Genomic DNA, 25,510 nt, shown 5'->3' with positions numbered 1-25,510 from the left:
GTAAACTATGATGCAATCTAACTTTCCAACTCAGAAAAATGATAAAGAGCATGAACAAAGAACATGTCAAAACAAATGCAAAATTTGCACAATCTAAAATGAGAAACTGTAACTGCAAGTAACAAAGTCTGAGCCATGGTAAAGAGTTACATTGAACACCAAGCTGATCAGATAACTCCCTGGTTGGTCTGAAGTCCTTCTATCTCCAGGATCTGTACAAATCGGCACATTATGCCAAAAGTCTTCTCACTGGGTGAGCTGCTTTGCAATATACTTCACATTGTTAGAAAAGGCTCCAGAAGGCCTTGGGGACATCAGTATCAGGGGCTGGAGCTGGACAGGCTCTTTCATCAGCACTTCTCCTTCCCTTTGCCAGCCAGGACCTCACATACTGTTCCGGATTGAACTGTCCTAGTGATGGTCCATTACATTTAATGAAAACCAGGCTGGACAGTCGGCTGACAGAGAGAGCATTCCTTTTTGCAGTAAGGATATCGTTCATGCAGCTGAATGCCCGCTCACACTCACTAGTGGAGACAGCGATGGTTCGGACTGCTTTCAGTAGAGGCTCCATGGCAGCAGGTGTACGGGATGCCCTGGTTTCCTTGTATTCGCGAAAGCCCTGAACAGTCTCTCTTCTGTCCACTTTCAGCACTTCGCACAAACGTAGCACCTCTACGTCCCCATACTGTACGTCTAACTCCTCTTCAGGCCAACTTCCAGGATGGATAACTTTCATGTCCTGGATTAGCTGATTGTCCCGGGCCTCCCGGCCATGTAATGGGATTTCTCTTGTGCTGACATGAGAGGAGGTTGTGGAAGTCATTCTGTGTCTCAGATTCTCTACCATACTGCGGAAAAACAGACCTGCATGAATCTGTACAAGCCTGCCATTCTCACGCAGGGCAACACCCTTGAAGGACTTCTCAGCTAGAGCTGTATGAACTGTAGTCATGTGTGGGCCAGGCATGGTGACCATGGATTCAAAAACTCGTATTTCTCGAGTTAAGAGCCTATCTGCTGTAGGCAGTGTCATCTCTCTTTTTTGGAGTTGCCGAGAGAGGTCGCTGAGCTCTGTGAGCGCATCGTACATCAGTCCCAGATTGCTGACAAACGTTGCAGATGTGAGCACATCATCCAGGCCCTTGTACTTTGCTCCATCTCTGGAATCCCTGCTCGTGTCGTTTGCAGCATTTGTGAAGTGATCATGAAGCACTCGGTAGTTTTCCCAGACTGCTCTGACGCTCCTTTCACTTGAAGCCACCCAGCGGATGGACAAAACACGCCCTATCACCAGGAGACGCTGTCCGACTGCTTGCGCACACTGCGCTAACTGCCTCTGATTTTTGGGGGAGGCATGGAACAAGGAATAGAGTTTGTCAAAAAAGATCTGGAAATGATTGAGCCCTGAGACCTCCTTGACCACATCCCCAACTGCCAGCTCTAGACGATGATTGGAGCAGTGCCACACAAACAGGCTTGGGAATTTACTACACAACTGGGTAGCAACGCCTGTTCTCTTCCCTAGCATGACTGAAGCCCCATCACATGCAAAAGAAACGAAACACTGACCTAAAAAGTCCTCGTTAAAATCTCTTCCAAGACACTCCATTAACGCCTTTGTGATGTCATCAGCCGTTGTTCCATCCAACTCGATCAGCTCCCAAAAAAACGTTTCGGGCTCAGCATCAGCTAATGCTGAGCGTAGACACACAACAAGCACCGTTTTACCACTAATAGTGGTAGATTCATCGACCAAAACACAGAGTTTTCTTTGGTTTTCTGTAATGTCTTTTGCCATTTTTTTCTTCAGCTCATGAGCTATGTGGTCGATGATTTCGCCACAGGTTTTATTGGAGTGCAAAACCCTGCCCACGTTCAGCCCATTCAGTTTCTGTACATTCAAATCAATTGGCATGTCTGTGAATGGCCGGCTATGTTTGCCAATTTTATATGCCGTTCGAAAAACTCTGATAGTGGTGTCTAATTCAGATTTATGCATAGACTGCACTTGATGTTGAATAGTTTCACGTGAAGCAGATGTAAGGATGTCAGCAGCTTTTACATGGGCTTGTGATTCTTTATGTTCTTTGATTTTTTTTCTCAGGCTAGCTTGTTGTTTGCCCTTGTCAACACCGAAATGAGACACTGCACACTCACCCCATTCAGTTGACAGTTTCAGTCCTTGTCCAGTGTGTATTCCCAAAGATTTGACATCTCTGCATATCCGACATCCTAGCTTCTTATCTTTAAGAAGGAGCCATGCATTGGTCTTGCAAAAATATTGCACCTGGTCCGTTGTCCAGCAGTCAGGTGCATCGCTTTGCCCGGTGTTGGTGGTGGCAGTTGCGCCAGCAGCAGCTAACTTTAGAGGCTCTGGAGGAGGCTGCGGAGCTAGTGCTAATGCTAATGCACTAGAACTTGGAGCAGGAGGATCAACCAAAGAAAGCTCCCCATCAGACACAATTTCCAACACAGGCACAGCATTCTCTGTATTTCAAGTTTCTTCCGGCGACAACCGCTGTCTTTTTGCACTTTTATTAATCCACGCTAACATTTTAGAAATGCTAATTTGTGACGTGACTTGCTTTCCTTCTCTCGGGGGCGTGCCTGCTCTGTTCTATCACTCTACATAGCCACCCACTGGGTGGGAGTTGCACTGCATAAACACAACACACGTGCATCTAGGTATGTAAATTGTAAAGCACTAAAACATGGTTTTACTAACAGTTTTCAGTATGTTGTTACTTCGGCATTATTATTATTATTATTTTGAAACGTGTATTACTATTAAATCACGGTCAAATAGGTTAATTTTGACATAGTCGTTTCCACCACAGTATTTACATGGAGAAGATAAGCCCCGCCCCCTCTCCAGCACGTTCTGTTTGAATGACAGGAGTAAACAGCTGACAGCCGCTGTGAAACTCCAGCGGTTAGAGCGATGAGAATGTCCGTTCGGCACCTCATGACGCATCTACTGAGTACCGGGCGGCTGTATATATATATATGGATGTATAATAAGAACGGCGGGAGAGTGTTGAGTACTGGCACGGTGCATGAGTACCGGAGTACCGCCAGCATGCCGGTACTGAGCAAGAAGTGCCGGTACTCCATGGGTCAGAACCAGAAGTGCCGGTACTGCGTACCGGTGAGTACCGGCCCAATTCCAGCACTGGAACCTACCACAATGCTTAAAACATTTCAACACACATGAATTACCATTACATGTTACTTGTTAGACGCTTTTATCCAATACTCAATACTGTGGCCAATCCTCACAGGAGCAATTTGAGGTGAAGGTTTAGTGACATGATGATCAGCAGCTATAGCCTATATGGTTTCATGCTGATAAGATATATTGGTATGCCTTGCTTATCTTCATTATATGTTTAAAGGTTGAGGTTTAAATCCAGTATCTCAGCACCTGGATTTCACCAGAGCAGATGCAGAGCATTCTGTTGGTAATGTTTAACTTTAATACAAATAATTCCTTGAGTTTGCAGAGATTACATTAATCAGTACACTGCCAGGTTTCTATTTGGACTTTTATTTAGCTACATCTGATGTTTGTCATTTCATCATACTGAAAAGCACAGTTATAATGGGCATCTCCTAAAGTTTAAAGATTTAAAAAAATACGCTATTACTTTGCAGACATACAAGTGTACATACAGTGTGACTGCTCAAGGTGACAAGGTACAAGCTGCTTCTTTTATGTTAAAGTTTAACTGCAAAAGCACCACAATCGTAAAGAGGGCAAGAAGTCAATGATGAAAGAAATTGTATGACATCCTTCTTGATCAACATGTTTTTTGGCACACTTACAATAACAATATGTCTATCACCTGACAAAAAAAACAGCCCTCTGAGGAAAAGGATTGCACAATGCTTCTGAGCCTTCAAAAATAACCTTTAGAAACAAAGAAAACCCATCTTCAGCACATTTATCGTGTTGATGTTAACTAACCGCCCCCCCCCCCAAGAAGATGTTGTGTTGCTGTTGTGTATTGTATGTGTTGAGAATGCTGAACATGTTGTGCCTTACAATAAAGGAACTTATTTAAATTAAGCTGTATTTGTCTTTTTAAAAGGGTAGAACAACTAGCATATATAAAAAATAAATCACCTAACACATGTATACATAACACCCCCCCCTTGGAAACAATGAGCATCGCTGGTGATAATCTTGGTAGTTATTTTACATGCACACCCACACAAAAATTAATATCGGAAAGCAAGGTTTCAGGGGTCCATAGCTACCTCACTGCTAATATCTAGGAATATGAATGGGGTAGGAGTCACCCTTGAGTTAAATAAATAAACAGTCAGTGGTTATGGAAATGGTGGCGGGTGGGCCAGATAACAATAGGGCCTTTGGCAGGAAGCTGGCCTCCTGAGTGTTCTGCCTGTACTTGGTGGAGAGGGGTTTTGAAGAAAAATGATCCATTGTCTCTCATCCTGCCTCTGAGCCCGAGCAGTGATACGATGCCTCTGGATGCCAGCCCAGGATGAGCCTACAGAAACTATAGAATCAGATCCTGCTTTATCTGCATGGAAAGGTATGTACAGCTATATTGTTTTTCTTTTACTCTGTGCTGTGTATTGCTTCTAGTGTATGTTGTCTTTGGCCATATATGCCTAGACAAAGGATGTAACTTTACATTACATAGTATTTTAGTTCAATGAAGAAATATGCAACTTCAGATTGTAGAAAAAAGGAGATTTTGCTTGTTACACTTGCCAAAACATGATCTAAGCATTTGAATTCACAATTGTAATAGAGGGAGGTGAAAGAGACTCGAAGTGGGGATTAACACCATACCGAGGGGTTTATTTTGAATGCCATTGCATTAAAAGTATCACACAGTGTTAATGTCTCACGTGGTGTTGGTGTTTTGTATTTTATCCTTTGACTTCTACCTGACTCTGGTCTGTTATTTAATTACAAAAGTAGACATTGACAAAGTATATGAGCAAATACATCTCATGATACATGGTTATTGAAAACCATTAAACACTAACATAATTCATTTATTTTTGTCCGGTAAATTGTAATGGTAGCCTACCGCTTATACCTAAAAAGCAAACTAAACAAAAACATATTGTGAAAGTTCTTAACCAACAGAAAGACAAATAATCTATTTCTGTGATACAGAGTTGAGAGCTATATGGAAACCATTCACAAAAGCCTAAAACAATGGGCCACTGTACAACCCTTCCTGTTGTGATGCAGCCTTCATATAAAGTGTTTGACACTCTTCTACTAGCTTAGTGGTATGGTAACACTTTATTTTGATAGTCCACAGTTAACACTATAAGTCATCAGTTGACATTCAACAACACTGTTTCAACAGACAATTAACATGCATTTAACTAACTGCCAGTAGAATATAAGGTACATCTCAAGTGTTGATGTATAGATTTTACAAAAATGGGGGTGTGGGGGGTGGGGGGGAGAGACAGTTCACATGCGCCATGTCAACCCTGTCTCCTAAAAATTACGTTCCCACAGAACTAAACTGCATTCTCAATTACGTTTAGTTAGAAACGTATTTTCTCCCACGTTACGTTCGTTATGAACGCATCTCAAATACGTTTATTTTCTACATATCTTCTAGAAATATATTTTCTCCCACGTTACGTTTCTTATGAACGTATCTTAAATACGTTTATTTTCTACATATCTTTGCCATTTATTGTCTTGCTTATAATAATGATAATAGTCATTTATAAATATCATTTTAGAGCACACATTTGAAATCAGTAGGCGAGGCTGTAATTTCGCCAGCTGTTACTCTCATGAGCGAGGCAGAAAATAATAGTTTTAACCAGTGCTTGAATTGGAATGAAAAAGGTGCCAGTACTCTAAAATCAGCAACTTTTTCAAGTCAATTTTATATATACAGCCCACAAACAAGAATTTGGCTACTATAATGCTGGTGGGTTTGTCTCTTTACTACTGTATATTTTAGAAAGGTTCACTGTACTTAACATTTTTTATGATAGGCAGCGGATATGGCTAAAGCTCAGTAAGGTCAATATTAACTGAAAATATAGCAATCAAAGTCTAGATCTTCTGCTGAAGACACATGAAGCAGAGACCTTTCAGGTGAGAGCCCCTCTGGTGGTGTTCAACATTAATGACAAGGAAACAAAGCTCTGGTCAGAAGCATTTTTTATAAAAAGCTTTAACAAAATTAAGTATTTCTGTACATTTTGAATGCAATCTAACTTTCCAACTCAGAAAACGAAAAAGTGCCAAAAGTCTTCTCACATGGCTGAGCTGCTTTGCAATATACTTCACCACTGAAGAATACAAATATGTATAAAGTAAACTATGATGCAATCTAACTTTCCAACTCAGAAAAATGATAAAGAGCATGAACAAAGAACATGTCAAAACAAATGCAAAATTTGCACAATCTAAAATGAGAAACTGTAACTGCAAGTAACAAAGTCTGAGCCATGGTAAAGAGTTACATTGAACACCAAGCTGATCAGATAACTCCCTGGTTGGTCTGAAGTCCTTCTATCTCCAGGATCTGTACAAATCGGCACATTATGCCAAAAGTCTTCTCACTGGGTGAGCTGCTTTGCAATATACTTCACATTGTTAGAAAAGGCTCCAGAAGGCCTTGGGGACATCAGTATCAGGGGCTGGAGCTGGACAGGCTCTTTCATCAGCACTTCTCCTTCCCTTTGCCAGCCAGGACCTCACATACTGTTCCGGATTGAACTGTCCTAGTGATGGTCCATTACATTTAATGAAAACCAGGCTGGACAGTCGGCTGACAGAGAGAGCATTCCTTTTTGCAGTAAGGATATCGTTCATGCAGCTGAATGCCCGCTCACACTCACTAGTGGAGACAGCGATGGTTCGGACTGCTTTCAGTAGAGGCTCCATGGCAGCAGGTGTACGGGATGCCCTGGTTTCCTTGTATTCGCGAAAGCCCTGAACAGTCTCTCTTCTGTCCACTTTCAGCACTTCGCACAAACGTAGCACCTCTACGTCCCCATACTGTACGTCTAACTCCTCTTCAGGCCAACTTCCAGGATGGATAACTTTCATGTCCTGGATTAGCTGATTGTCCCGGGCCTCCCGGCCATGTAATGGGATTTCTCTTGTGCTGACATGAGAGGAGGTTGTGGAAGTCATTCTGTGTCTCAGATTCTCTACCATACTGCGGAAAAACAGACCTGCATGAATCTGTACAAGCCTGCCATTCTCACGCAGGGCAACACCCTTGAAGGACTTCTCAGCTAGAGCTGTATGAACTGTAGTCATGTGTGGGCCAGGCATGGTGACCATGGATTCAAAAACTCGTATTTCTCGAGTTAAGAGCCTATCTGCTGTAGGCAGTGTCATCTCTCTTTTTTGGAGTTGCCGAGAGAGGTCGCTGAGCTCTGTGAGCGCATCGTACATCAGTCCCAGATTGCTGACAAACGTTGCAGATGTGAGCACATCATCCAGGCCCTTGTACTTTGCTCTGTCTCTGGAATCCCTGCTCGTGTCGTTTGCAGCATTTGTGAAGTGATCATGAAGCACTCGGTAGTTTTCCCAGACTGCTCTGACGCTCCTTTCACTTGAAGCCACCCAGCGGATGGACAAAACACGCCCTATCACCAGGAGACGCTGTCCGACTGCTTGCGCACACTGCGCTAACTGCCTCTGATTTTTGGGGGAGGCATGGAACAAGGAATAGAGTTTGTCAAAAAAGATCTGGAAATGATTGAGCCCTGAGACCTCCTTGACCACACTCTAGATGATGATTGGAGCAGTGCCACACAAACAGGCTTGGGAATTTACTACACAACTGGGTAGCAACGCCTGTTCTCTTCCCTAGCATGACTGAAGCCCCATCACATGCAAAAGAAACGAAACACTGACCTAAAAAGTCCTCGTTAAAATCTCTTCCAAGACACTCCATTAACGCCTTTGTGATGTCATCAGCCGTTGTTCCATCCAACTCGATCAGCTCCCAAAAAAACGTTTCGGGCTCAGCATCAGCTAATGCTGAGCGTAGACACACAACAAGCACCGTTTTACCACTAATAGTGGTAGATTCATCGACCAAAACACAGAGTTTTCTTTGGTTTTCTGTAATGTCTTTTGCCATTTTTTTTTTTCAGCTCATGAGCTATGTGGTCGATGATTTCCCCACAGGTTTTATTGGAGTGCAAAACCCTGCCCACGTTCAGCCCATTCAGTTTCTGTACATTCAAATCAATTGGCATGTCTGTGAATGGCCGGCTATGTTTGCCAATTTTATATGCCGTTCGAAAAACTCTGATAGTGGTGTCTAATTCAGATTTATGCATAGACTGCACTTGATGTTGAATAGTTTCACGTGAAGCAGATGTAAGGATGTCAGCAGCTTTTACATGGGCTTGTGATTCTTTATGTTCTTTGATTTTTTTTCTCAGGCTAGCTTGTTGTTTGCCCTTGTCAACACCGAAATGAGACACTGCACACTCACCCCATTCAGTTGAGAGTTGCAGTCCTTGTCCAGTGTGTATTCCCAAAGATTTGACATCTCTGCATATCCGACATCCTAGCTTCTTATCTTTAAGAAGGAGCCATGCATTGGTCTTGCAAAAATATTGCACCTGGTCCGTTGTCCAGCAGTCAGGTGCATCGCTTTGCCCGGTGTTGGTGGTGGCAGTTGCGCCAGCAGCAGCTAACGTTAGAGGCTCTGGAGGAGGCGGCGGAGCTAATGCTAATGCACTAGAACTTGGAGCAGGAGGATCAACCAAAGAAAGCTCCCCATCAGACACAATTTCCAACACAGGCACAGCATTCTCTGTATTTGAAGTTTCTTCCGGCGACAACCGCTGTCTTTTTGCACTTTTATTAATCCACGCTAACATTTTAGAAATGCTAATTTGTGACGTGACTTGCTTTCCTTCTCTCGGGGGCGTGCCTGCTCTGTTCTATCACTCTACATAGCCACCCACTGGGTGGGAGTTGCACTGCATAAACACAACACACGTGCATCTAGGTATGTAAATTGTAAAGCATTAAAACATGGTTTTACTAACAGTTTTCAGTATGTTGTTACTTCGGCATTATTATTATTATTATTATTTTGAAACGTGTATTACTATTAAATCACGGTCAAATAGGTTAATTTTGACATAGTCGTTTCCACCACAGTATTTACATGGAGAAGATAAGCCCCGCCCCCTCTCCAGCACGTTCTGTTTGAATGACAGGAGTAAACAGCTGACAGCCGCTGTGAAACTCCAGCGGTTAGAGCGATGAGAATGTCCGTTCGGCACCTCATGACGCATCTACTGAGTACCGGGCGGCTGTATATATATATATGGATGTATAATAAGAACGGCGGGAGAGTGTTGAGTACTGGCACGGTGCATGAGTACCGGCACGGTGCATGAGTACCGGAGTACCGCCAGCATGCCGGTACTGAGCAAGAAGTGCCGGTACTCCATGGGTCAGAACCAGAAGTGCCGGTACTGCGTACCGGTGAGTACCGGCCCAATTCCAGCACTGGTTTTAACATGCCAAAAAGCTGCTGTGTCGTTTATTGCACCTCAAACATTAAAACAAAGCCAGAGTTACGTGTTTCTGTACTTCCTCTAAGAAGAAAGGACAGTAACAGAAGATTTCTGTGGCTTCAGGCTTGATCGCCGTTCAAATGACAGCGTTGGTTTCCACAAAAGTGGGCGGGGCTGTAAAGTGAGTATCTATTATTCAAAACCATTCTATTTATTCTAACGTAAATTACATGCCAGTGTTTTATCTTTTTATTACTTATATTGTTATACTTTATTTGCTATGAGTTATATCTGAAGCAAATTGTGTTTCTGAAGATGTGTAGTCAATTCCACCCTTCAATGTAGCATACATGTGAACTCTCATTACAGGAACAATACCGGAAACAGACGTAGGAAAGATCCTCAGCTCGCTGATTGGATGTTTTAGCCGCAATGCACGTTTTTAAAGATATTACTGATTTTCTTTGAATATAAGAATGTAAATACTGAGTTGAGAGAATAGTCAGGGGATTTGGGTGATGGGAGACACATCTATGGAATCACAATTTCAATAGCTTACCATTAAATGACGGACACACCTTTCTGTCGGTGATGTTTTACAAATCTATATTAATGTGTAGAAGTAAAACATGAGAAATAGTATAGCAATATCCTGTAAAATTATGTAAAAACATGAATAAATGAAAACAATATTAAGAGTACAAACTTTCATAGGGGGAAAGTAGAAGGTCATTGATAGAAATATAGAATATAAAAAATCAAGAAGATACTGTAATATGCAGGAATCCTGAAATGTAATACCTTTTAAGACCTTTTTTAAGACCCTTTCCATATATTTTAAGACCTCATCGCAACTTTGAGTTCTAACCGGTTACATTGGCGACACACTTTACCTCACATTTACTATATTGATTGTAAGATAGCACAACTAAACAGAGTGCAGACAGACTACTGAAGCCTCCTCTCCACATGAACTTCAACCTCTCTGTGCAGGTCAGGTTTAATGCAGTATGCTGCTTTGTTGCTTCTGTACTCTGTGCTCTTTCATTCCAGTAAAACTCCTCAGAAACCATTAGAAACCAGTATTTGACCAATAAACAAAACAATTGACAAAACTTTGAACTATGAAATATATTAAACTTTGGTGAGCTTCAGCGGGGTAATGCCATATAGGAGCTCCCTCACAAATACCCAGGGGTTAAATTGGGCTGGGGCTGTCCGGGGCTAAGCCCGGCTCTTTAATAGTTGTATTAACTTATTAACTGATCGACATCAGAGATGCAAAATATCATCCCTGTGTTTTTTATATTGTAAACTGTATTTAAATAATGTGCGGGCATGTATGCATGTTGGTATGGATGTGTGAGCATATGTTTAATGTGTATATGTTTATATAGATATATATTTATTCGTTTTATGTGGAAATGCACTGCGAGGATTGCTTTTTTAAATGTCGTTGTACCTGGTGCGATGACAATAAAGGAATTCTATTCTATTCTATTCTATAGGACGATGCTCTGACGTCATCACCCTCACACATTTGTCATATGTTTACAAAAAACGATATATATGTTAAGACTTTTCTCGTTCTTAATATACTGTAGACTATATTTAGGGTCGATATGCGTCTCTGTGACCGGATATAGTTTGGCTTAGACCCCGGCCCCACGAGGACGCATACAGTAAAACGCAAACTCAAAAAAGTCTTCCGTTCACACGGTTCACACGGTTGACACGCATTCGATTCATTAACTTGTCCGTTCACACTAGACCGCTGGAAATGCTGGAAACGCTGTGTAGTACATATGCCAGGCCTGTAAGTGGTGCTGCTGGCACCACAAAATACACCAAAAGCAGCGAAGAAGACCCTGGAGCATGGTTGTCATGGTTGCCCTTCTGTTTATTCTCCGCGGTGGACGGCGTGTTCTCCTGCTGTATATCTCTCAGGTAGTCCACCAGCAGATAAACAATACCTTGGAAAATGCCGTTTAATACTTTTTAATACTTTTTAATAGCCTTAATTTTTGCTAAATTGATTGATCAACTTTTAATACTTTTTAAGACCCCGCGGACACCCTGTGTAAGTGATCTCTACAATAAAACAGTTTAGTGCTGGATGTACAAAGATATTAATATGAGGATGTGCAAAACAGACAAACTAATTAACCTTTATTAACACATTAAAGAATACTTTAGGTTAAGGTCTTCTTTCAAATAAGAAAAAAAGCTTTGGGGGTATCTATCTACAGATAAATATTAAGCCTGACAAAGTACTTAACGTCTAATATATTGCTTTCCTGCAATGTTAACTATGTTGAAGCACTTATTTTAACTGATATTATACACATTAATTATACTCTTATGTATAGATAGTATAAGAAATGTGCAGAATATGACAGTTTAATGGTGGAGGTATACACACATATTGATAGATTTCTTGTAATGCACTGTTGAGGAACCTGTGACCCAAGTTTTTCATTCATTGCATAACTACACCGTAGTTGTGTATATGATATGTCAATAAACCTTTGAAAATCTTGAAATCTTGAAAGGGATGTGCAAAATAGCAATTATATACAGTTTCTAATTAACTATTAGTAGAGAATAACGATTAATGAATATACTTTATAGAGATCTGCAGATAAATGTTTAGTCTTCTCAAGCACCAACAATCAAATATCTCTCCTGATTGTTGACACTTTCCCTGAATTTTACTCAAGTGTAACTAAAGTCTGATTTAAGGGTTGTTTATATTTCACATCATTAATCAGAATCTACAAAGTAACTAAAATAAATGTAGTGGAGTAAAAATACCAGGTTAACCTCTGAATTGTAGTGGAGTAGAATTACAAAGTAACAATGAGCTGTCATGTGGATATTAATGCTGCCCATTATGGATACAAGCGATTTCCATGTTTTAAATTTGTACACACCAATTTGTTTCCTATCGCCTAAACCTCCAGGGCTGTACACAGTTTAATACTGTCAACTTCTAATTTTGGGAAAAACGAAAACGTCTTTTAAAACTAGAATTCCCAGTAGAGACGTGCCATAGAGAACATGTTGCGAAACACAATAGCCAGCATCAGAGCCAGCATGTGTATTTCTGGGGGGGCGTTCGAGTCCAGTTTTGAATAGTCTGCCGTGGTTTCGTTACATTTCAAAGAGCTTGACGCTCGGCGTAACCTTGGCGCACTGCCACTCCAACATCCAATCCCAGAGTTTGAAAATGAATCACGGGGTTTGTCAACGGGACTGTAGTCCCAAACGATAGCTGTGGATTATGGGTAGTGTAGTGTCTTCGGCCATCCTAAACTGAATTTTTTTTCGGATATCATATCGCATTAACAACACCACATCTGGCGTCACAGAGATCTTCTGTTACTGTCCTTTCTTCTTAGAGGAAGTACAGAAACCCGTAACTCTGGATTTGTTTTAATGTTTGAGGTGCAATAAACGACACAGCAGCTTTTTGGCATGTTAAAACTATTATTTTCTGCCTCGCTCATGAGAGTAACAGCTGGCGAAATTACAGCCTCGCCTACTGATTTCAAATGTGTGCTCTAAAATTATATTTATAAATGACTATTATCATTATAGCAAGACAATAAATGGCAAAGATATGTAGAAAATAAACGTATTTAAGATACGTTCATAAGAAACGTAACGTGGGAGAAAATATGTTTCTAGAAGATATGTAGAAAATAAACGTATTTGAGATGCGTTCATAACGAACGTAACGTGGGAGAAAATACGTTTCTAGCTAAACGTAATTGAGAATGCAGTTTAGTTCTGTGGGAACGTAATTTTTAGGAGACAGGGTTGGCCGTGTTATGCATGGCTGCTGCACCTCGCGGGAGCGTGCACAGCGTAAAGCCAAAACTCACAGACATTTCAATGATTTGTACGGCACAGTTAGGTTTGGAAACGGTATAATATCCTTTTTGGAGGGCATGCATAACACCGGAGCCTCGCTGCGGGGAAATGTTGGCGCTGTTCCGAGTTTGTTCTAATCTGTCAAAATGAAGGACTGCTTTCAGATTTTGTCCGTCATTGTTAAAAAAAAATCCGTCATAGACGGAAAATATTCGGTTAACGCGACCTCTGTAACAACTCTAGATTAGTTGACGATCAACAGATAGTCAACTAAACTCCAAAGTTGCTTATCTGTTGATCATCAACTAATGCTTAATGTAATCTTTAGTTGACATCTTGACTCTCAACAGATTATCAACAGATAGTCGACATGACCCTGTTGACTTTAAACTGACAGATTGATTTTGAGTAGTTGGTTGTAAATTTTTGAAGATGTTGACACAATCTACAGATAGTAAGGTTGAATATTGGTTAATAACCTGTTGACATGCTACTAAATGTCAACTGATATATAGACATTTGTATTCATTGGGATAAACCCCTTGAGATGCACCATCTCGTTTTCAAGGGGGTCCCGACAATAGCAACAACTTCCAGATATTCATAAACAAAAAGACAAAATGCAAAACATGACACACAAGACAAACCACATACAGTCTGTTAAGTGAAATTCAAGCAATGCACACAATCATTACAATTTGAGACAGTCGAGCAAATCAGTTTCATCAATATCAGTTAATACAATGCATGTTTAAATATACCCAATGATGCAAGAGATCTAATAGCAGCAGGTAAAGTATTCCAGTCAGTTGGGGCTTTAAACATGAACGCTCTTCTGCCAATACATTTTTTTGCAGAGGGGACAGAGACATAAATCTGAACAGAATGTCTAACTTGATGAATTGGTGAGTAGGGTACAAAATACTGCTTTAAATAAGGGGGATAGTTAAGATATTTAACTGATATATTGACTTATAGAGTGTTAACTATGGACTATCAAAATAAAGTGTTACCGAGAACATTTGTAAAATCTACGTACAAAATGAAGATTTCAAAGCAAACATAAAATCCAGAATTTATATTTATTCAAGGTGTTATTTTTCTCTTTAGTAAATGCAAAACCATCCTTGCACAAATCATAACCATTGACCTTGAAGGTTAATATTTTGCAGAATTTTAAATATAGAGTATAGCCCGTGCCTTTTGCTCTGCAGATTGTCTTGTCTTATCATTGGCTTAATAACTGTACACCATAATCATTGGTATATTGCTGTTATCAGCGTAATCCTGCAGTGTTGCCACAGGAATACACTGAGTTGGAGAAGGTTAACGGCACTAAGACATCTTGAATTAAGGAGTTATAGTATACTTATCTCTGGTAGTCCAAATGACCCTGACCAGGTCTGCTGCTCCTTTGGGCTTGCCCCAGATCAGCCCATGACATAGCCAGTTTAGACAAGATAATGTCAAAGATTAAGGCCCTCCAGCACTGCAAGCACAGCCTTGTTTTTTTTATTATTTGGGTAGTTGTGTGTTGGAATTGTTCTGCCCTGATGGAAAACTTGATCAGCAAGTGAGTGTAAAAATGATGACGGAGAATAAAACAAGCAATACATACAGTATCTACATCTTGTAAACTTATTACCACGTCTTGATTATCGTATGTATAGTGTTCAATTGTAATCTATTGTGACTCATCATAAATACATAATTATCTTCTGGCTATCTAAATCAGATATTGGCTTTCCACTGAACTATATTTTCATATAACTTTGCCAGTAATATAACCGAACATCGTCCCAATGTATAATTTAGCAACAATTAATCATGTATTTGAGTTGCACAGTTTTCGAGTGTTTAAAAAATGTCTGTGAAAAATAAAGCTCTCACTCTGACCATTACAAAACAGTTAGCCTTGTACTCTTTCCTACTTGTTGGGGAAATATTTTCCAAGGCCCATAACTTTGACCCAGTTTATCTGTTCAAACTGTCCTGACTGAGCACACGCACCTCGTAACCTGCTGTGCTCTCAGTGTTCTGTCTCCCTGTTCCTGTCTGTTGCATCAGCTGATAGAGGTGTTATGATTCTATCTTGGTATGCAGCATGTGGATTATTCTTTCTGAACTAGCTAAATACATGGGTCTGGGGTAGAGTTCTTCAGAATTGACGTGGCAACTCTACCGTGAAGTCAGAACCTCTGGCTCTTGGACTTGTGATGTGAATTCTCCGGCCGAAGCTCCAAATAAACCATCAGTGTTTGACATCAAAGCTCCTGCTCTTCCCGTGTCTCCTTCATGAGTCGGTGACTCCCACTGCATTGCTACACAGAAGTTTCCCCCACACTACTTATGTTATAAACATTAATGAGACACTCATTTTGAGCACTTGATGTTAAGTTTACAGGTAAAGCTGATAAATGTTAAGCAACGTCACTGATTTTATTACCAGAATAGATAGATTGTTGTTGGGCAGTAAACTGGAACCTCTCTCTAAGACAGATAAAATACATTTAATTGTATTAAGACTATTAAAATATTACTATACATCCTCATTTTCTCCTGTTACATAAATTCAGAGTATGGGATGAAGATGATATGTAAAATATTTGTAGGAAAAGACAGCTAACCTAACACTTAATCCCCTTACACACACTCCCTCGCTTTACTGTAGTGGCGAGGCTAATTTTCAATACAAGTTGCTGTGTTCATGTGTGAGACGCATTGCCCTGGCTGAGAGAAGTTGTTGGCATCCACCTCAAGGCTTTTCATCTCAGTCGCTTCAGTGGAGTACAGCCTTAGTAAAACTGGCACGGGACGCACTAACCCTGGGGGTAGGATAGGCTTGGCTGAGAAACTTGGAGAAAAATGAACAAATGAGATGGGACTGCCACCACTGTCAGGCTGCCCATGGGATAGCCCCCTGCAGCCTGGTAAGAGCAGTTTAATGATAGTAGTAGGAGAGATGGGAGAGAGAAGGAGTCCAAGCACCAAGTTGCATGTTTTTGCTCTGGTGTCTTGTGTCACTCTTTTCTCTGAGGGGGGCGACATGGAAGTCACATGGTGGAGCTTGATCTGTTACATAAACACAGACCTCCACAGCCCCCAGTCTGCTCGCATCAACTTTGTTCAGTAAATACATGTGGATAAAACTCTTGTGATGACATTGGTGGCGGCCAAGGAGAGAAGTCGAGATGTTCACTCCTCCATGTTGCATCACTTCAACACTCGGCTACGCTGCAAACCCTCACAGCTCGCAGTGACCTCCTAAAGGTGAAACAGTCTGGGAATAAAAAAACAATTTTTTTTTGTTGTGTGTTAAAATATGTCTGTGATAAAAGTACGTTTTAAAAATGGCATTGATTCTTAAAGATTGTATACAGCAAGTGCACTACAATATTTTGCTGATTAGTTTTTTTCAATTTTGTCTTAAAAGTACGTTTTTCTGTAATTGTCAGCTGTCATGTTAGATTATTTTAAAGTTGTGTGTGTCTTCCAGATGCTACCACAACTGACACAACATCTGCTCTATATTACATTTAACGCTAAATATAACCATAACCCTAATGAATATTAAACATTCATATTTGGCTCACATGATGCCAGTCCTTGTGACAAGAGCAATGTCAAACAATGTCTTACAGGGTAATACTGTTATATTTTCCTTGCTTTGGGCAATCCAATCAATATTTATCAGCATGACCTAGAGTTTCCCGATGCTATAACAGCCTGAGTTGTCAGAGGACACAGTGACAACACATTTAAAACTAGACAGTCATTGGTTTGACTGCATCGTTTGTGCACTTTTGCCTTTGCTTAAAGGAACTGTGAGCATTTCAAGCGTTTAAATGCAGTTTCAAAGACCAAATAATAGTTGGAAGATCAATCTTTTGCTTGATTATTCCCTTTTTGGCAAAGTTACTTATTGTATTTGCCAATATTAAAAATGATAGACGATGTTCTTACACAAAAATGTAAAGACTACGATAAATTGCAGTACCTTGGTACTATTACATGTGTAAATATATAGCATAGTGGCACCTTAGTGAGTGTACATGTTAAATCCCCACAAGTTCTACCAAATGTTGGAGAATCAACTTTAAGTCGAATTTTCACTCAACAACCGTCTCCACTGGACCATATGTGCTGTTTTGATGACGGAAAGATTTTGGATGGAAAGAAATGCACTGCAACTTACAAACACGTGCTTATCTGTCCCTTAGGGATAGCACATGTCCAAACCCCAAATGCTCTGGTCATTCCAGCAGCAATTCCCTGTCTTCTTTTCTTCAGTGCTGCACCAGGGGTGCTCGCCATGCCACATCTCCTCAGTCAGACGGAAAGGGGAGCCCTGAAGGCCGGCCTCAGGAGGACGGGTCCTGCAGGCCCAGATGGCTGGCTCTCAGAGCTTTCTTTCGACCACAAATTACTCAAACACTAACAGGATCTAAATGCATCTAAAGACTTCTGACGTGCTTGTTTCTCACTGCAGATTTCTTTGCTATCTACCTAAAGACAGTCTAATATCCAAAACATATATTAAAGCACAGCCATTTTTCATCATCATTTAAGAAATAGAGTTGAAAGTTTGATCTGCCTGATGGTGGCCTTCAGGTATTGTTGAACGTTATTCTTGGCTTTATAGCTGTACACAGGTCATAATTTAGGGTTATTGAGGGCCTTGTGAAAGTAACATTATAATAATATGGTCGCTGTGACAATGACCAGACACATTTAATTAACGCAAGCCAGACACACACACACGTTTATCTGTCCTCTATTAAGGGTAGTTGACTTTAGATCCCTTCCCAAATGTGACGGGTAAGTCTGGCACACACAATAAAGAGATGGAGAAATTCCTTTCCGTTTTTAATCTTGAATGAATCACCTCCTCATCTGCACTTTGTCGTGTTATTTTTCAAATGTAAAGAAGTATGTGTGTGTGTGTGTGTGTGTGTGTGTGTGTGTGTGTGTGTGTGTGTGTGTGTGTGTGTGTGTGTGTGTGTCTGAGTGAGAGAGAAAAGGGAGACAGAGAGAGATAGAGAGAGAGATACCTTGAAGGTATAAACATGAAGTCGGAAAAGACGTGTAGCAGGAGTGCTAAGAGCGACCTGTCCACTGCTCTGTTATCTGGCCATCTGCCTGGACGGAGGATCTAAATATTATGACACTTGATAGGACTGAGTGTACCTGCTGGTTACATTCTAACAGATCTGCACTGAGGCAAGGTGGCTTATGTCTCGGTGACACTTCTGTCGCCAAACTCTGTGTCTTTTTCTCCCCAAAGTTGTTCTTCCATAACTGACACACACTTTAAACTGTTATGTAATTGACAAATAATATAGATTGTGGTCATCTACATTTACTGTGGTTGATATGCGTTTGATTGTGTGTTCACGATTAAGACAAGAGAAAGCTCTAGAGAGACAGACGGAAGCTTTAAATTACTTTTTGCATTTTTACAAATGTGTGAGAAGTGTGCCATGACTCTTTACATAACCCTTCACCTCACAAGTAGATACTGCTGTTGCTGGATAAGCAAAGCATGTAGACATTAACCTACAAGAAGCTAAGACATAGATAGATGAAGAGAGAAAGGGAGAGACAGAGAGAGACAGAGTAGAGAAACCAAAGAGAGAGAGAGAGATAGAGACCTTCATCATCTGTATTATAAATGTTGCACATGAGCATTGGGGGGGTAGGTTGACTGTGTTGCGGTTAACACGCTCCCTCAGCTGGGTGTTCATTTCAATCTGCAGTACGATATCCTCAAGTCTGAACCCTTGGATAAGGGTCACTTGCCAGAGGAGGATTTTTTTCTGCCTCTCTGTTTTTTATACTTCCTTCTTGGGCAGAAGGCTGGTGTAATAGAAACCAGACACAAGCCAGAATGTGAGGCATTCACAGCGGCGAGACCTCACTTCTTCACAGAGTGGGAAAACGGAATAATTAGAAAGTCTAGTCTGAAAAGTTCACCCTTTTTTGTTTTGTTTTGGACATTCTGGAAGTTATCAATAACGGAAAAGGTCAGGACATTAGGATGGAAGCGGTATCCCAGGGATCAGACTGTGCAGGGGACATCTAGAGAGGGCAAAGGAGACCTTGAGGATTGGAAATGCATTTGCAACTTTTCCAGGTGGGTTGTTTCAGTTATTGACTGTCTCCTTATGAAACGGTATTATAGTTTTTGTTTAGTCATATAATGGAAAATGCACATTTTGTGACAGTAACATTATGGACTGTTTGGGAGGTCCTGTGTCTAAAATGTATTCTGCTGAAAGATAATTTATTGACACTGCAACAGTCCTTTATTTATATTCTGCTATAAGGACAAAGCTATTTACAGTTACAAACAACGCAATAATATGCCTTTTTAATATCGGGCCTGCATCTTCATTGATTATGAAATACCCGTTCTTACAATTAAGACTTAAGTCTAATTTATTCAACCTTATTACATATTGTTTTTTATAAGTGATTCCCTACTGGTGAATTTAAATATCATAAGTCAAGGTGTTCATTAAATATGTATACTTTCTGTAAATACAATTACCACTGTAGCTTGTATTGTACAATGAGATAGCCTGCATTAGTGAAACATATCCATCCTAAAACTATATGTTTCCCTATAAAGGATATAAATAAAACATGTCTACAGCTTTCTACAGTCTCAACCGAGACGCGTTAAGCAACAAATCATAACCCAAACATGATGCTGCTTTTTCTTCACTAAAATCTTATCCTTGTTTAATAAACTCACAAGTCCCACTAAGATTACAGATCCCTTCTCAGGAAAGACTAAAAAACTAAAAACTGAAAATGTAAGACAGACTGTGAAAGTTGACATTTTGCAAAACACATTAACAGCAGGCAGATATCTCAAGATTCCCAATGCTAGGGTATGATGTTGATGCTATGACACACAACAGATCTGTTGGAACTTAAAACTCCTCAGTGTAGCTCTTGTCATGCCATCCTGGGGCAGACATGAGTCGCACACCATAGGTGCCATCTGCCTCCATGCGGCTGTACCCTTCCCCAGCGTCAGCAGTGCCTGATCTTGAGGGAAGGCCTCGTGGCAGAGCAACAAACCTCTCCTGTTTACTCAGATGGCAGGCGAGATGCCACATCCCAAGCCAGGGAAAACAGTGCCGCAGTCATGAGATCAACTTGAACTCTGCAGCTCGCTCTGCCCCATGAATGAGCGGACAGAAGCGATACGTTGTCTCCTCAGTGTAGCCTTGTTCACCTCACAGAGTCAGAGAGTTGACACTGTGAGGTCTCATGTCATGTCATTGTGTTGAAACGTTGAATACAGTATGTTTCTGAGGGTGAGCTCTTCTACCAGAATGCGCTTTTTAGAGCTATGTCATTTCCATTATGTGTTTTTCAGCCTCTTTTAGTATAATGCGTTCAAAACGGTCCAAGGTTGTTGTTGCTGTTTGGTGTGTGCACGGCAGACGAAATGTTTTTCTCTTTCTTTTTTTAATCTTTCCCCTGCTATTCTTTTGCTCATTTAAAACCCATTTCATATTTTTTTCTTTAATTGTTTATTTATTTATTTAAGATGGTGATTTTATAAAAATACTGCATGATTTGAGTTAGATAGGGTGACTGAATGACATCACCCTGCTTCCCGACATGAATCAACACAAGCTATTGTCTTGTGTTTGGCTGTGCAAGCAATTGAAAATAAATGTCTCCTCTACATCAAGTCTTACTGTGCAATTTAATACGGTTAATGTTTGACAAAAAGCAGAAACGTATCTCAAATGTGAATATTTTCAGGTTTTATTAGCAATGTGTGATAGTAAACTTTAAGATTTTGAGTTTTGGAGTTGTGGGAGAAAAAAAGACATTTAAAGTATGGATTTAGGACATTTTATAGGCAAGATAAGAATGTACAGATACATAGGTAATGAAAGTAATTGTTAATTTCAGCGCTAGTTCGAAATTGCTTTAGTTAGACAGAAACAGCAGAGGCATTTTATATACAGAATACAAATGTGAAAAGAATATAATTACAACCATCTTTAACTCTGTGATGCCCCTGTGGGATAACGTACTGAATATAAATGATTTAATCTACACGGATCCTAATTCATTCTTCATTCTCCCTTTACAGATTCTAGTTGAAAAGCTTGTGAGAGCAACATGAGCTGGAGCTTTCTCACTCGTCTCCTGGAAGAGATCCACCACCACTCCACCTTTGTGGGGAAAGTGTGGCTGACTGTGCTCATCATATTCCGCATTGTGCTCACAGCGGTCGGAGGAGAGTCCATCTACTCGGACGAGCAGACAAAGTTTACCTGCAACACCAAGCAGCCAGGTTGTGACAACGTCTGCTATGATGCCTTTGCCCCTCTCTCGCATGTCCGCTTCTGGGTCTTCCAGATCATCATGATCTCCACTCCTTCTATCATGTACGTGGGTTACGCCATCCACAAGATAGCCCGGATTTCAGAAGCGGATCGCAAGAAGCTTCACAGGCTCAGAAAAAAGCTTACTCCTCACTCCAGATGGAGAGAAAGCCACCATCTGGACGATGTCTTAGAGGGGGATGAAGACGACGATGCTGAGCCCATGATCTTTGAGGATTCACTGGAGGCCAAGCCTGAACCAACGCAGCCACCAAAACATGATGGCCGCCGAAGAATTATGCAAGAAGGCCTGATGAGAATCTACGTTCTTCAGCTCATGTCGCGAGCTATTTTTGAAATTGCTTTTCTTGCAGGACAGTATCTCCTTTATGGTTTTCGAGTTAGTCCTTCATATGTATGCAACAGGGTCCCCTGTCCACACAGAGTGGACTGTTTTATCTCCAGGCCCACAGAGAAAACTATCTTCCTTCTCATCATGTATGTGGTAAGCTGTCTTTGTCTAGTGCTAAATGTGTGTGAGATGCTTCACTTAGGAATCGGCACTTTTCGGGACACCCTTCGCATTAAGAGGAACCGGGGCCGACGGATGTCCTATGGCTACCCGTTTTCTCGAAACATCCCAGCCTCCCCTCCGGGGTATAACCTTGTGATGAAGACAGACAAACCTACCAGGATCCCCAACAGCCTCATCACCCACGAGCAGAACATGGCCAATGTGGCCCAGGAGCAGCAGTGCACCAGCCCAGATGAGAACATCCCTTCTGATTTAGCAAGCCTACACCGGCACCTACGTGTTGCCCAGGAGCAGCTTGACATGGCCTTTCAAACATATCAAATTAAAACCATCCAGCAGACCTCCAGGACCAGTAGTCCTGTATCTGGGGGCACTATGGCAGAGCAAAATCGAGTCAATACAGTCCAGGAGAGACAAGGAGCAAGGCCAAAGTTAGCCACAGAGAAGGCTGCAACTATTGTTAAAAATGGAAAGACCTCTGTCTGGATATAGCCATACGTTTAATTTAATAAATTAACAGTTAAAACTTTTCGGACTCAAGGACTTCACTGTGACACCGCTGCAGGATGTGTGTGTGTGTATGCGTGTGTTTGTGCGAGAGAGATGCGGCTTAGACGATCCCTACAGGAGAACAGAGTATAATGCACACATTTTAAATTCAGAAGTACATATAGAAACTATAAAATCCATTATCACAAAACTTCCTTTTTACTGTAGCCTGTCATTTTGTGCTTGCCATAGCTTTTGGAGATAACATGTGCATACTCAGCTAAATATATTTAATTCCAGCTAACATTTCAAAGTATTATAAACTGACTGCTTGGGGCTATTTATCTGGTCTACCCTTGACTGCCGCTGAACTGGATTCTTCAAGAGAACTCTAACTTTGTAAGTGTGTGATTGTACCCTCTAACTTAATTGAAAAATGCAGTGAAAAGCACTGTACAAATGTACAATGACTCATTTCTGAAGAATGATGATTACTTTGGAAAGATGCATGTTTAATATTTAGAGAAATATTTTTGGATGTAGTATGGATGAGCATTGCTGGAAGCAGATAATGTGAAATGTTTTGATAAAGATAATGAAACCGGGCTCTGTCACTGTATGCTCTTTTGGTAGACATCTGTTAAGTTGTGATGATTTTCAGTCATTGCGTGCAAAGCCTTTATATATTCTGTATTTTTCAAAGCCTTGCCGTTTAAAAGGGGAAAAGGTAAGTTAATAGAAAATCTAATTATTTGTTAAACTAAATATTGATTTTCTGCAATTTGAAGCAGATGCATGCTTTGCAACTGGGACATCCCACCCTTAGTTAGGAAATTAGCTCTACATTGTATCTAATGTTTTGGCATGCTTGGTCTTTAAAATGACCATTTCAGTTTTTCTGTCACAGATGATGTTTGTTTCTAAAATTGGTTTATGAGTAATATTTAATCCTGCCTTCACTGTAGTCACACTTCAAAGTGCCTCAAACTTTTAAAGACTGTTCTGGTATTTTATTCATGAAGAAATAAACTTATGTGAAACCTCTGATGTGCTTTTTTGCTTCATCACAGCAATTGAGTCTTTGTAAAAGTAAGTTTGTTATAGCTAAGAAACAGATCCAATCAAAATCTAAACAAAAATCTTTGTCAAATTGTAAATGACTTATTTATACAAATGTATTATATCTTATATGATTATGTCATGCTCCAGATAAGACATGTTTAACTTACCTGTTGCTGACCAAAGAAAAGTTGTCTTAAGTATCTATTCCAAGAAGAGTTTGGAAATATGTGTAGCAGTAAAGTGTACTTACCGGTAAAATAAAGTAAAGCATTGGTGCAGGAGGGCGATAAAATGTTTAAAACCTACAAAATGTAGTAATGTGGGAAAATTCTATAAAAATGAAAAAACACCTATTTTCCAGAATCAGAAAATCAAATCAAGGCTTAGGTTGTACTGTAAATGTGAAAAAAACCAAAAAACATTCTTGGACCCTTACATTTTTTGGATAAGTAGCACCAGATGTGGTACTCAGAAACATGACAAAGAAACCTAACCTAGAGAGGTTCATTGTATATAACTTCAAACCCCATCACCAATCAATATTACTTTAATTTCCATATTAACAAATTATTCTGTATTTATTTAGTGCATGTTTACAATACTTAAAGCAGGGCTGCCAACATTTGAGTTCAGCTTGGAGTGAGATTTTTTTTTTGGTGAACCGAAAAAATAAACGTTCATTTGTTCAGTGTTACAAATGTATTGAACATGTACAAACTAGGGTTTCCCATTAATGTACCGGGCGCTACAGTGGAATACGCATATACACAGTGTACCCGCGACTCTTACATTCAAGTGCTATTTTATAAGTGGGGGTGGTCCTCACCTCCTCTAGGGGGGTCCGGGGGCATGCTCCCCCGGGAAGATTGTTTTTAAATATTGAAGTTAAATTCATCAACCTGGTGCACTTTGAGAGCAAAATGAATTTATGGATACATCTCTCAACACCCATATGAAACTGAACAGTAAACAGATTTTCTTATGGATATTTTACAAATCACTCACCTTTTAAACTGTATTCTTGTTTTACTGTCATATAGTATTTCATAACTGTTTTTCATTTATTCTCATAAATGGTGACCAAAACGTTTGAGACCCACTGAGATAACTAGGCTAAAGTGAACTATCTAAACAGAGTCCCACCTCACTGAGCTGTAGTTATCTCTCAGTCTGAGGAGAGAGCTCTCCCTCTCCTTGTTTTAGAAACAGCTATCTGTTAGCGCAGCTAGGTAACCAGATGCTAACAACAACAATGCAAATAGTGAGTTTGGTAGAAATATAATAGTAAAGTTATTCAAGATAATGCCATATTTATTGAAGATTTTACATTATAAATATTCCCCAAAATTATTCAAAAGCATATTCTTCAAAACTCTTTGCTATAGTATGACCACCAGGAGACTATTGATGTGTGTGGTGAGTTTGGTAGTAATATACTGTATAATAGTGAATATTATTGTATTCTCTTTTTTCTGAGTTGCACTTTGCAGACGGTCCCTGAGCACTCGTTTCTTCTCCGGCTGCGGATAGAGACAATGTTCAATGACATTGTACGTGTGTACTATGTAACCTTAATATACAGTGCTCTTATCATCCTGGTTAATGTTTATGAATATAATAATGATAATAAAATAGAAGTGTATTACATCAGGTTACAAAAGTTATCAAAAGC

At 40.3% G+C, this 25,510-nt stretch overlaps 1 protein-coding gene across 2 annotated transcripts; it reads left to right on the top strand.

The window, feature by feature from the left end:
* The first annotated feature begins 4,393 nt into the window (after nucleotides 1-4,393).
* Nucleotides 4,394-23,814, top strand: cx47.1 (connexin 47.1). 2 transcript variants are annotated; one of them, XM_034234583.1, is made up of 2 exons: nucleotides 4,394-4,562; nucleotides 21,518-23,814. In XM_034234583.1, the coding sequence occupies exon 2, from the start codon at nucleotides 21,547-21,549 to the stop codon at nucleotides 22,777-22,779; it is 1,233 nt and encodes a 410-aa protein (XP_034090474.1). In that variant the 5' UTR covers nucleotides 4,394-4,562; nucleotides 21,518-21,546; the 3' UTR covers nucleotides 22,780-23,814. The 2 variants fall into 2 exon arrangements, with proteins under 2 accessions (XP_034090474.1, XP_034090475.1); XM_034234584.1 differs by lacking the exon at nucleotides 4,394-4,562 and adding an exon at nucleotides 19,434-19,528.
* The last annotated feature ends 1,696 nt before the right edge of the window (nucleotides 23,815-25,510 follow it).

This window comes from Gymnodraco acuticeps, unplaced genomic scaffold (genome assembly GCF_902827175.1).
Source record: "Gymnodraco acuticeps unplaced genomic scaffold, fGymAcu1.1, whole genome shotgun sequence".
NCBI lineage: Eukaryota > Metazoa > Chordata > Actinopteri > Perciformes > Bathydraconidae > Gymnodraco > Gymnodraco acuticeps.
Note: the sequence above shows the minus strand (reverse complement) of the source record. Positions and strands in the feature narration are given on the sequence as shown.

Excerpts from the sequence above, each read along its gene's own strand:
- cx47.1 (XM_034234583.1), top strand. The coding sequence starts at position 21,547 with ATGAGCTGGAGCTTTCTCACTCGTCTCCTGGAAGAGATCCACCACCAC.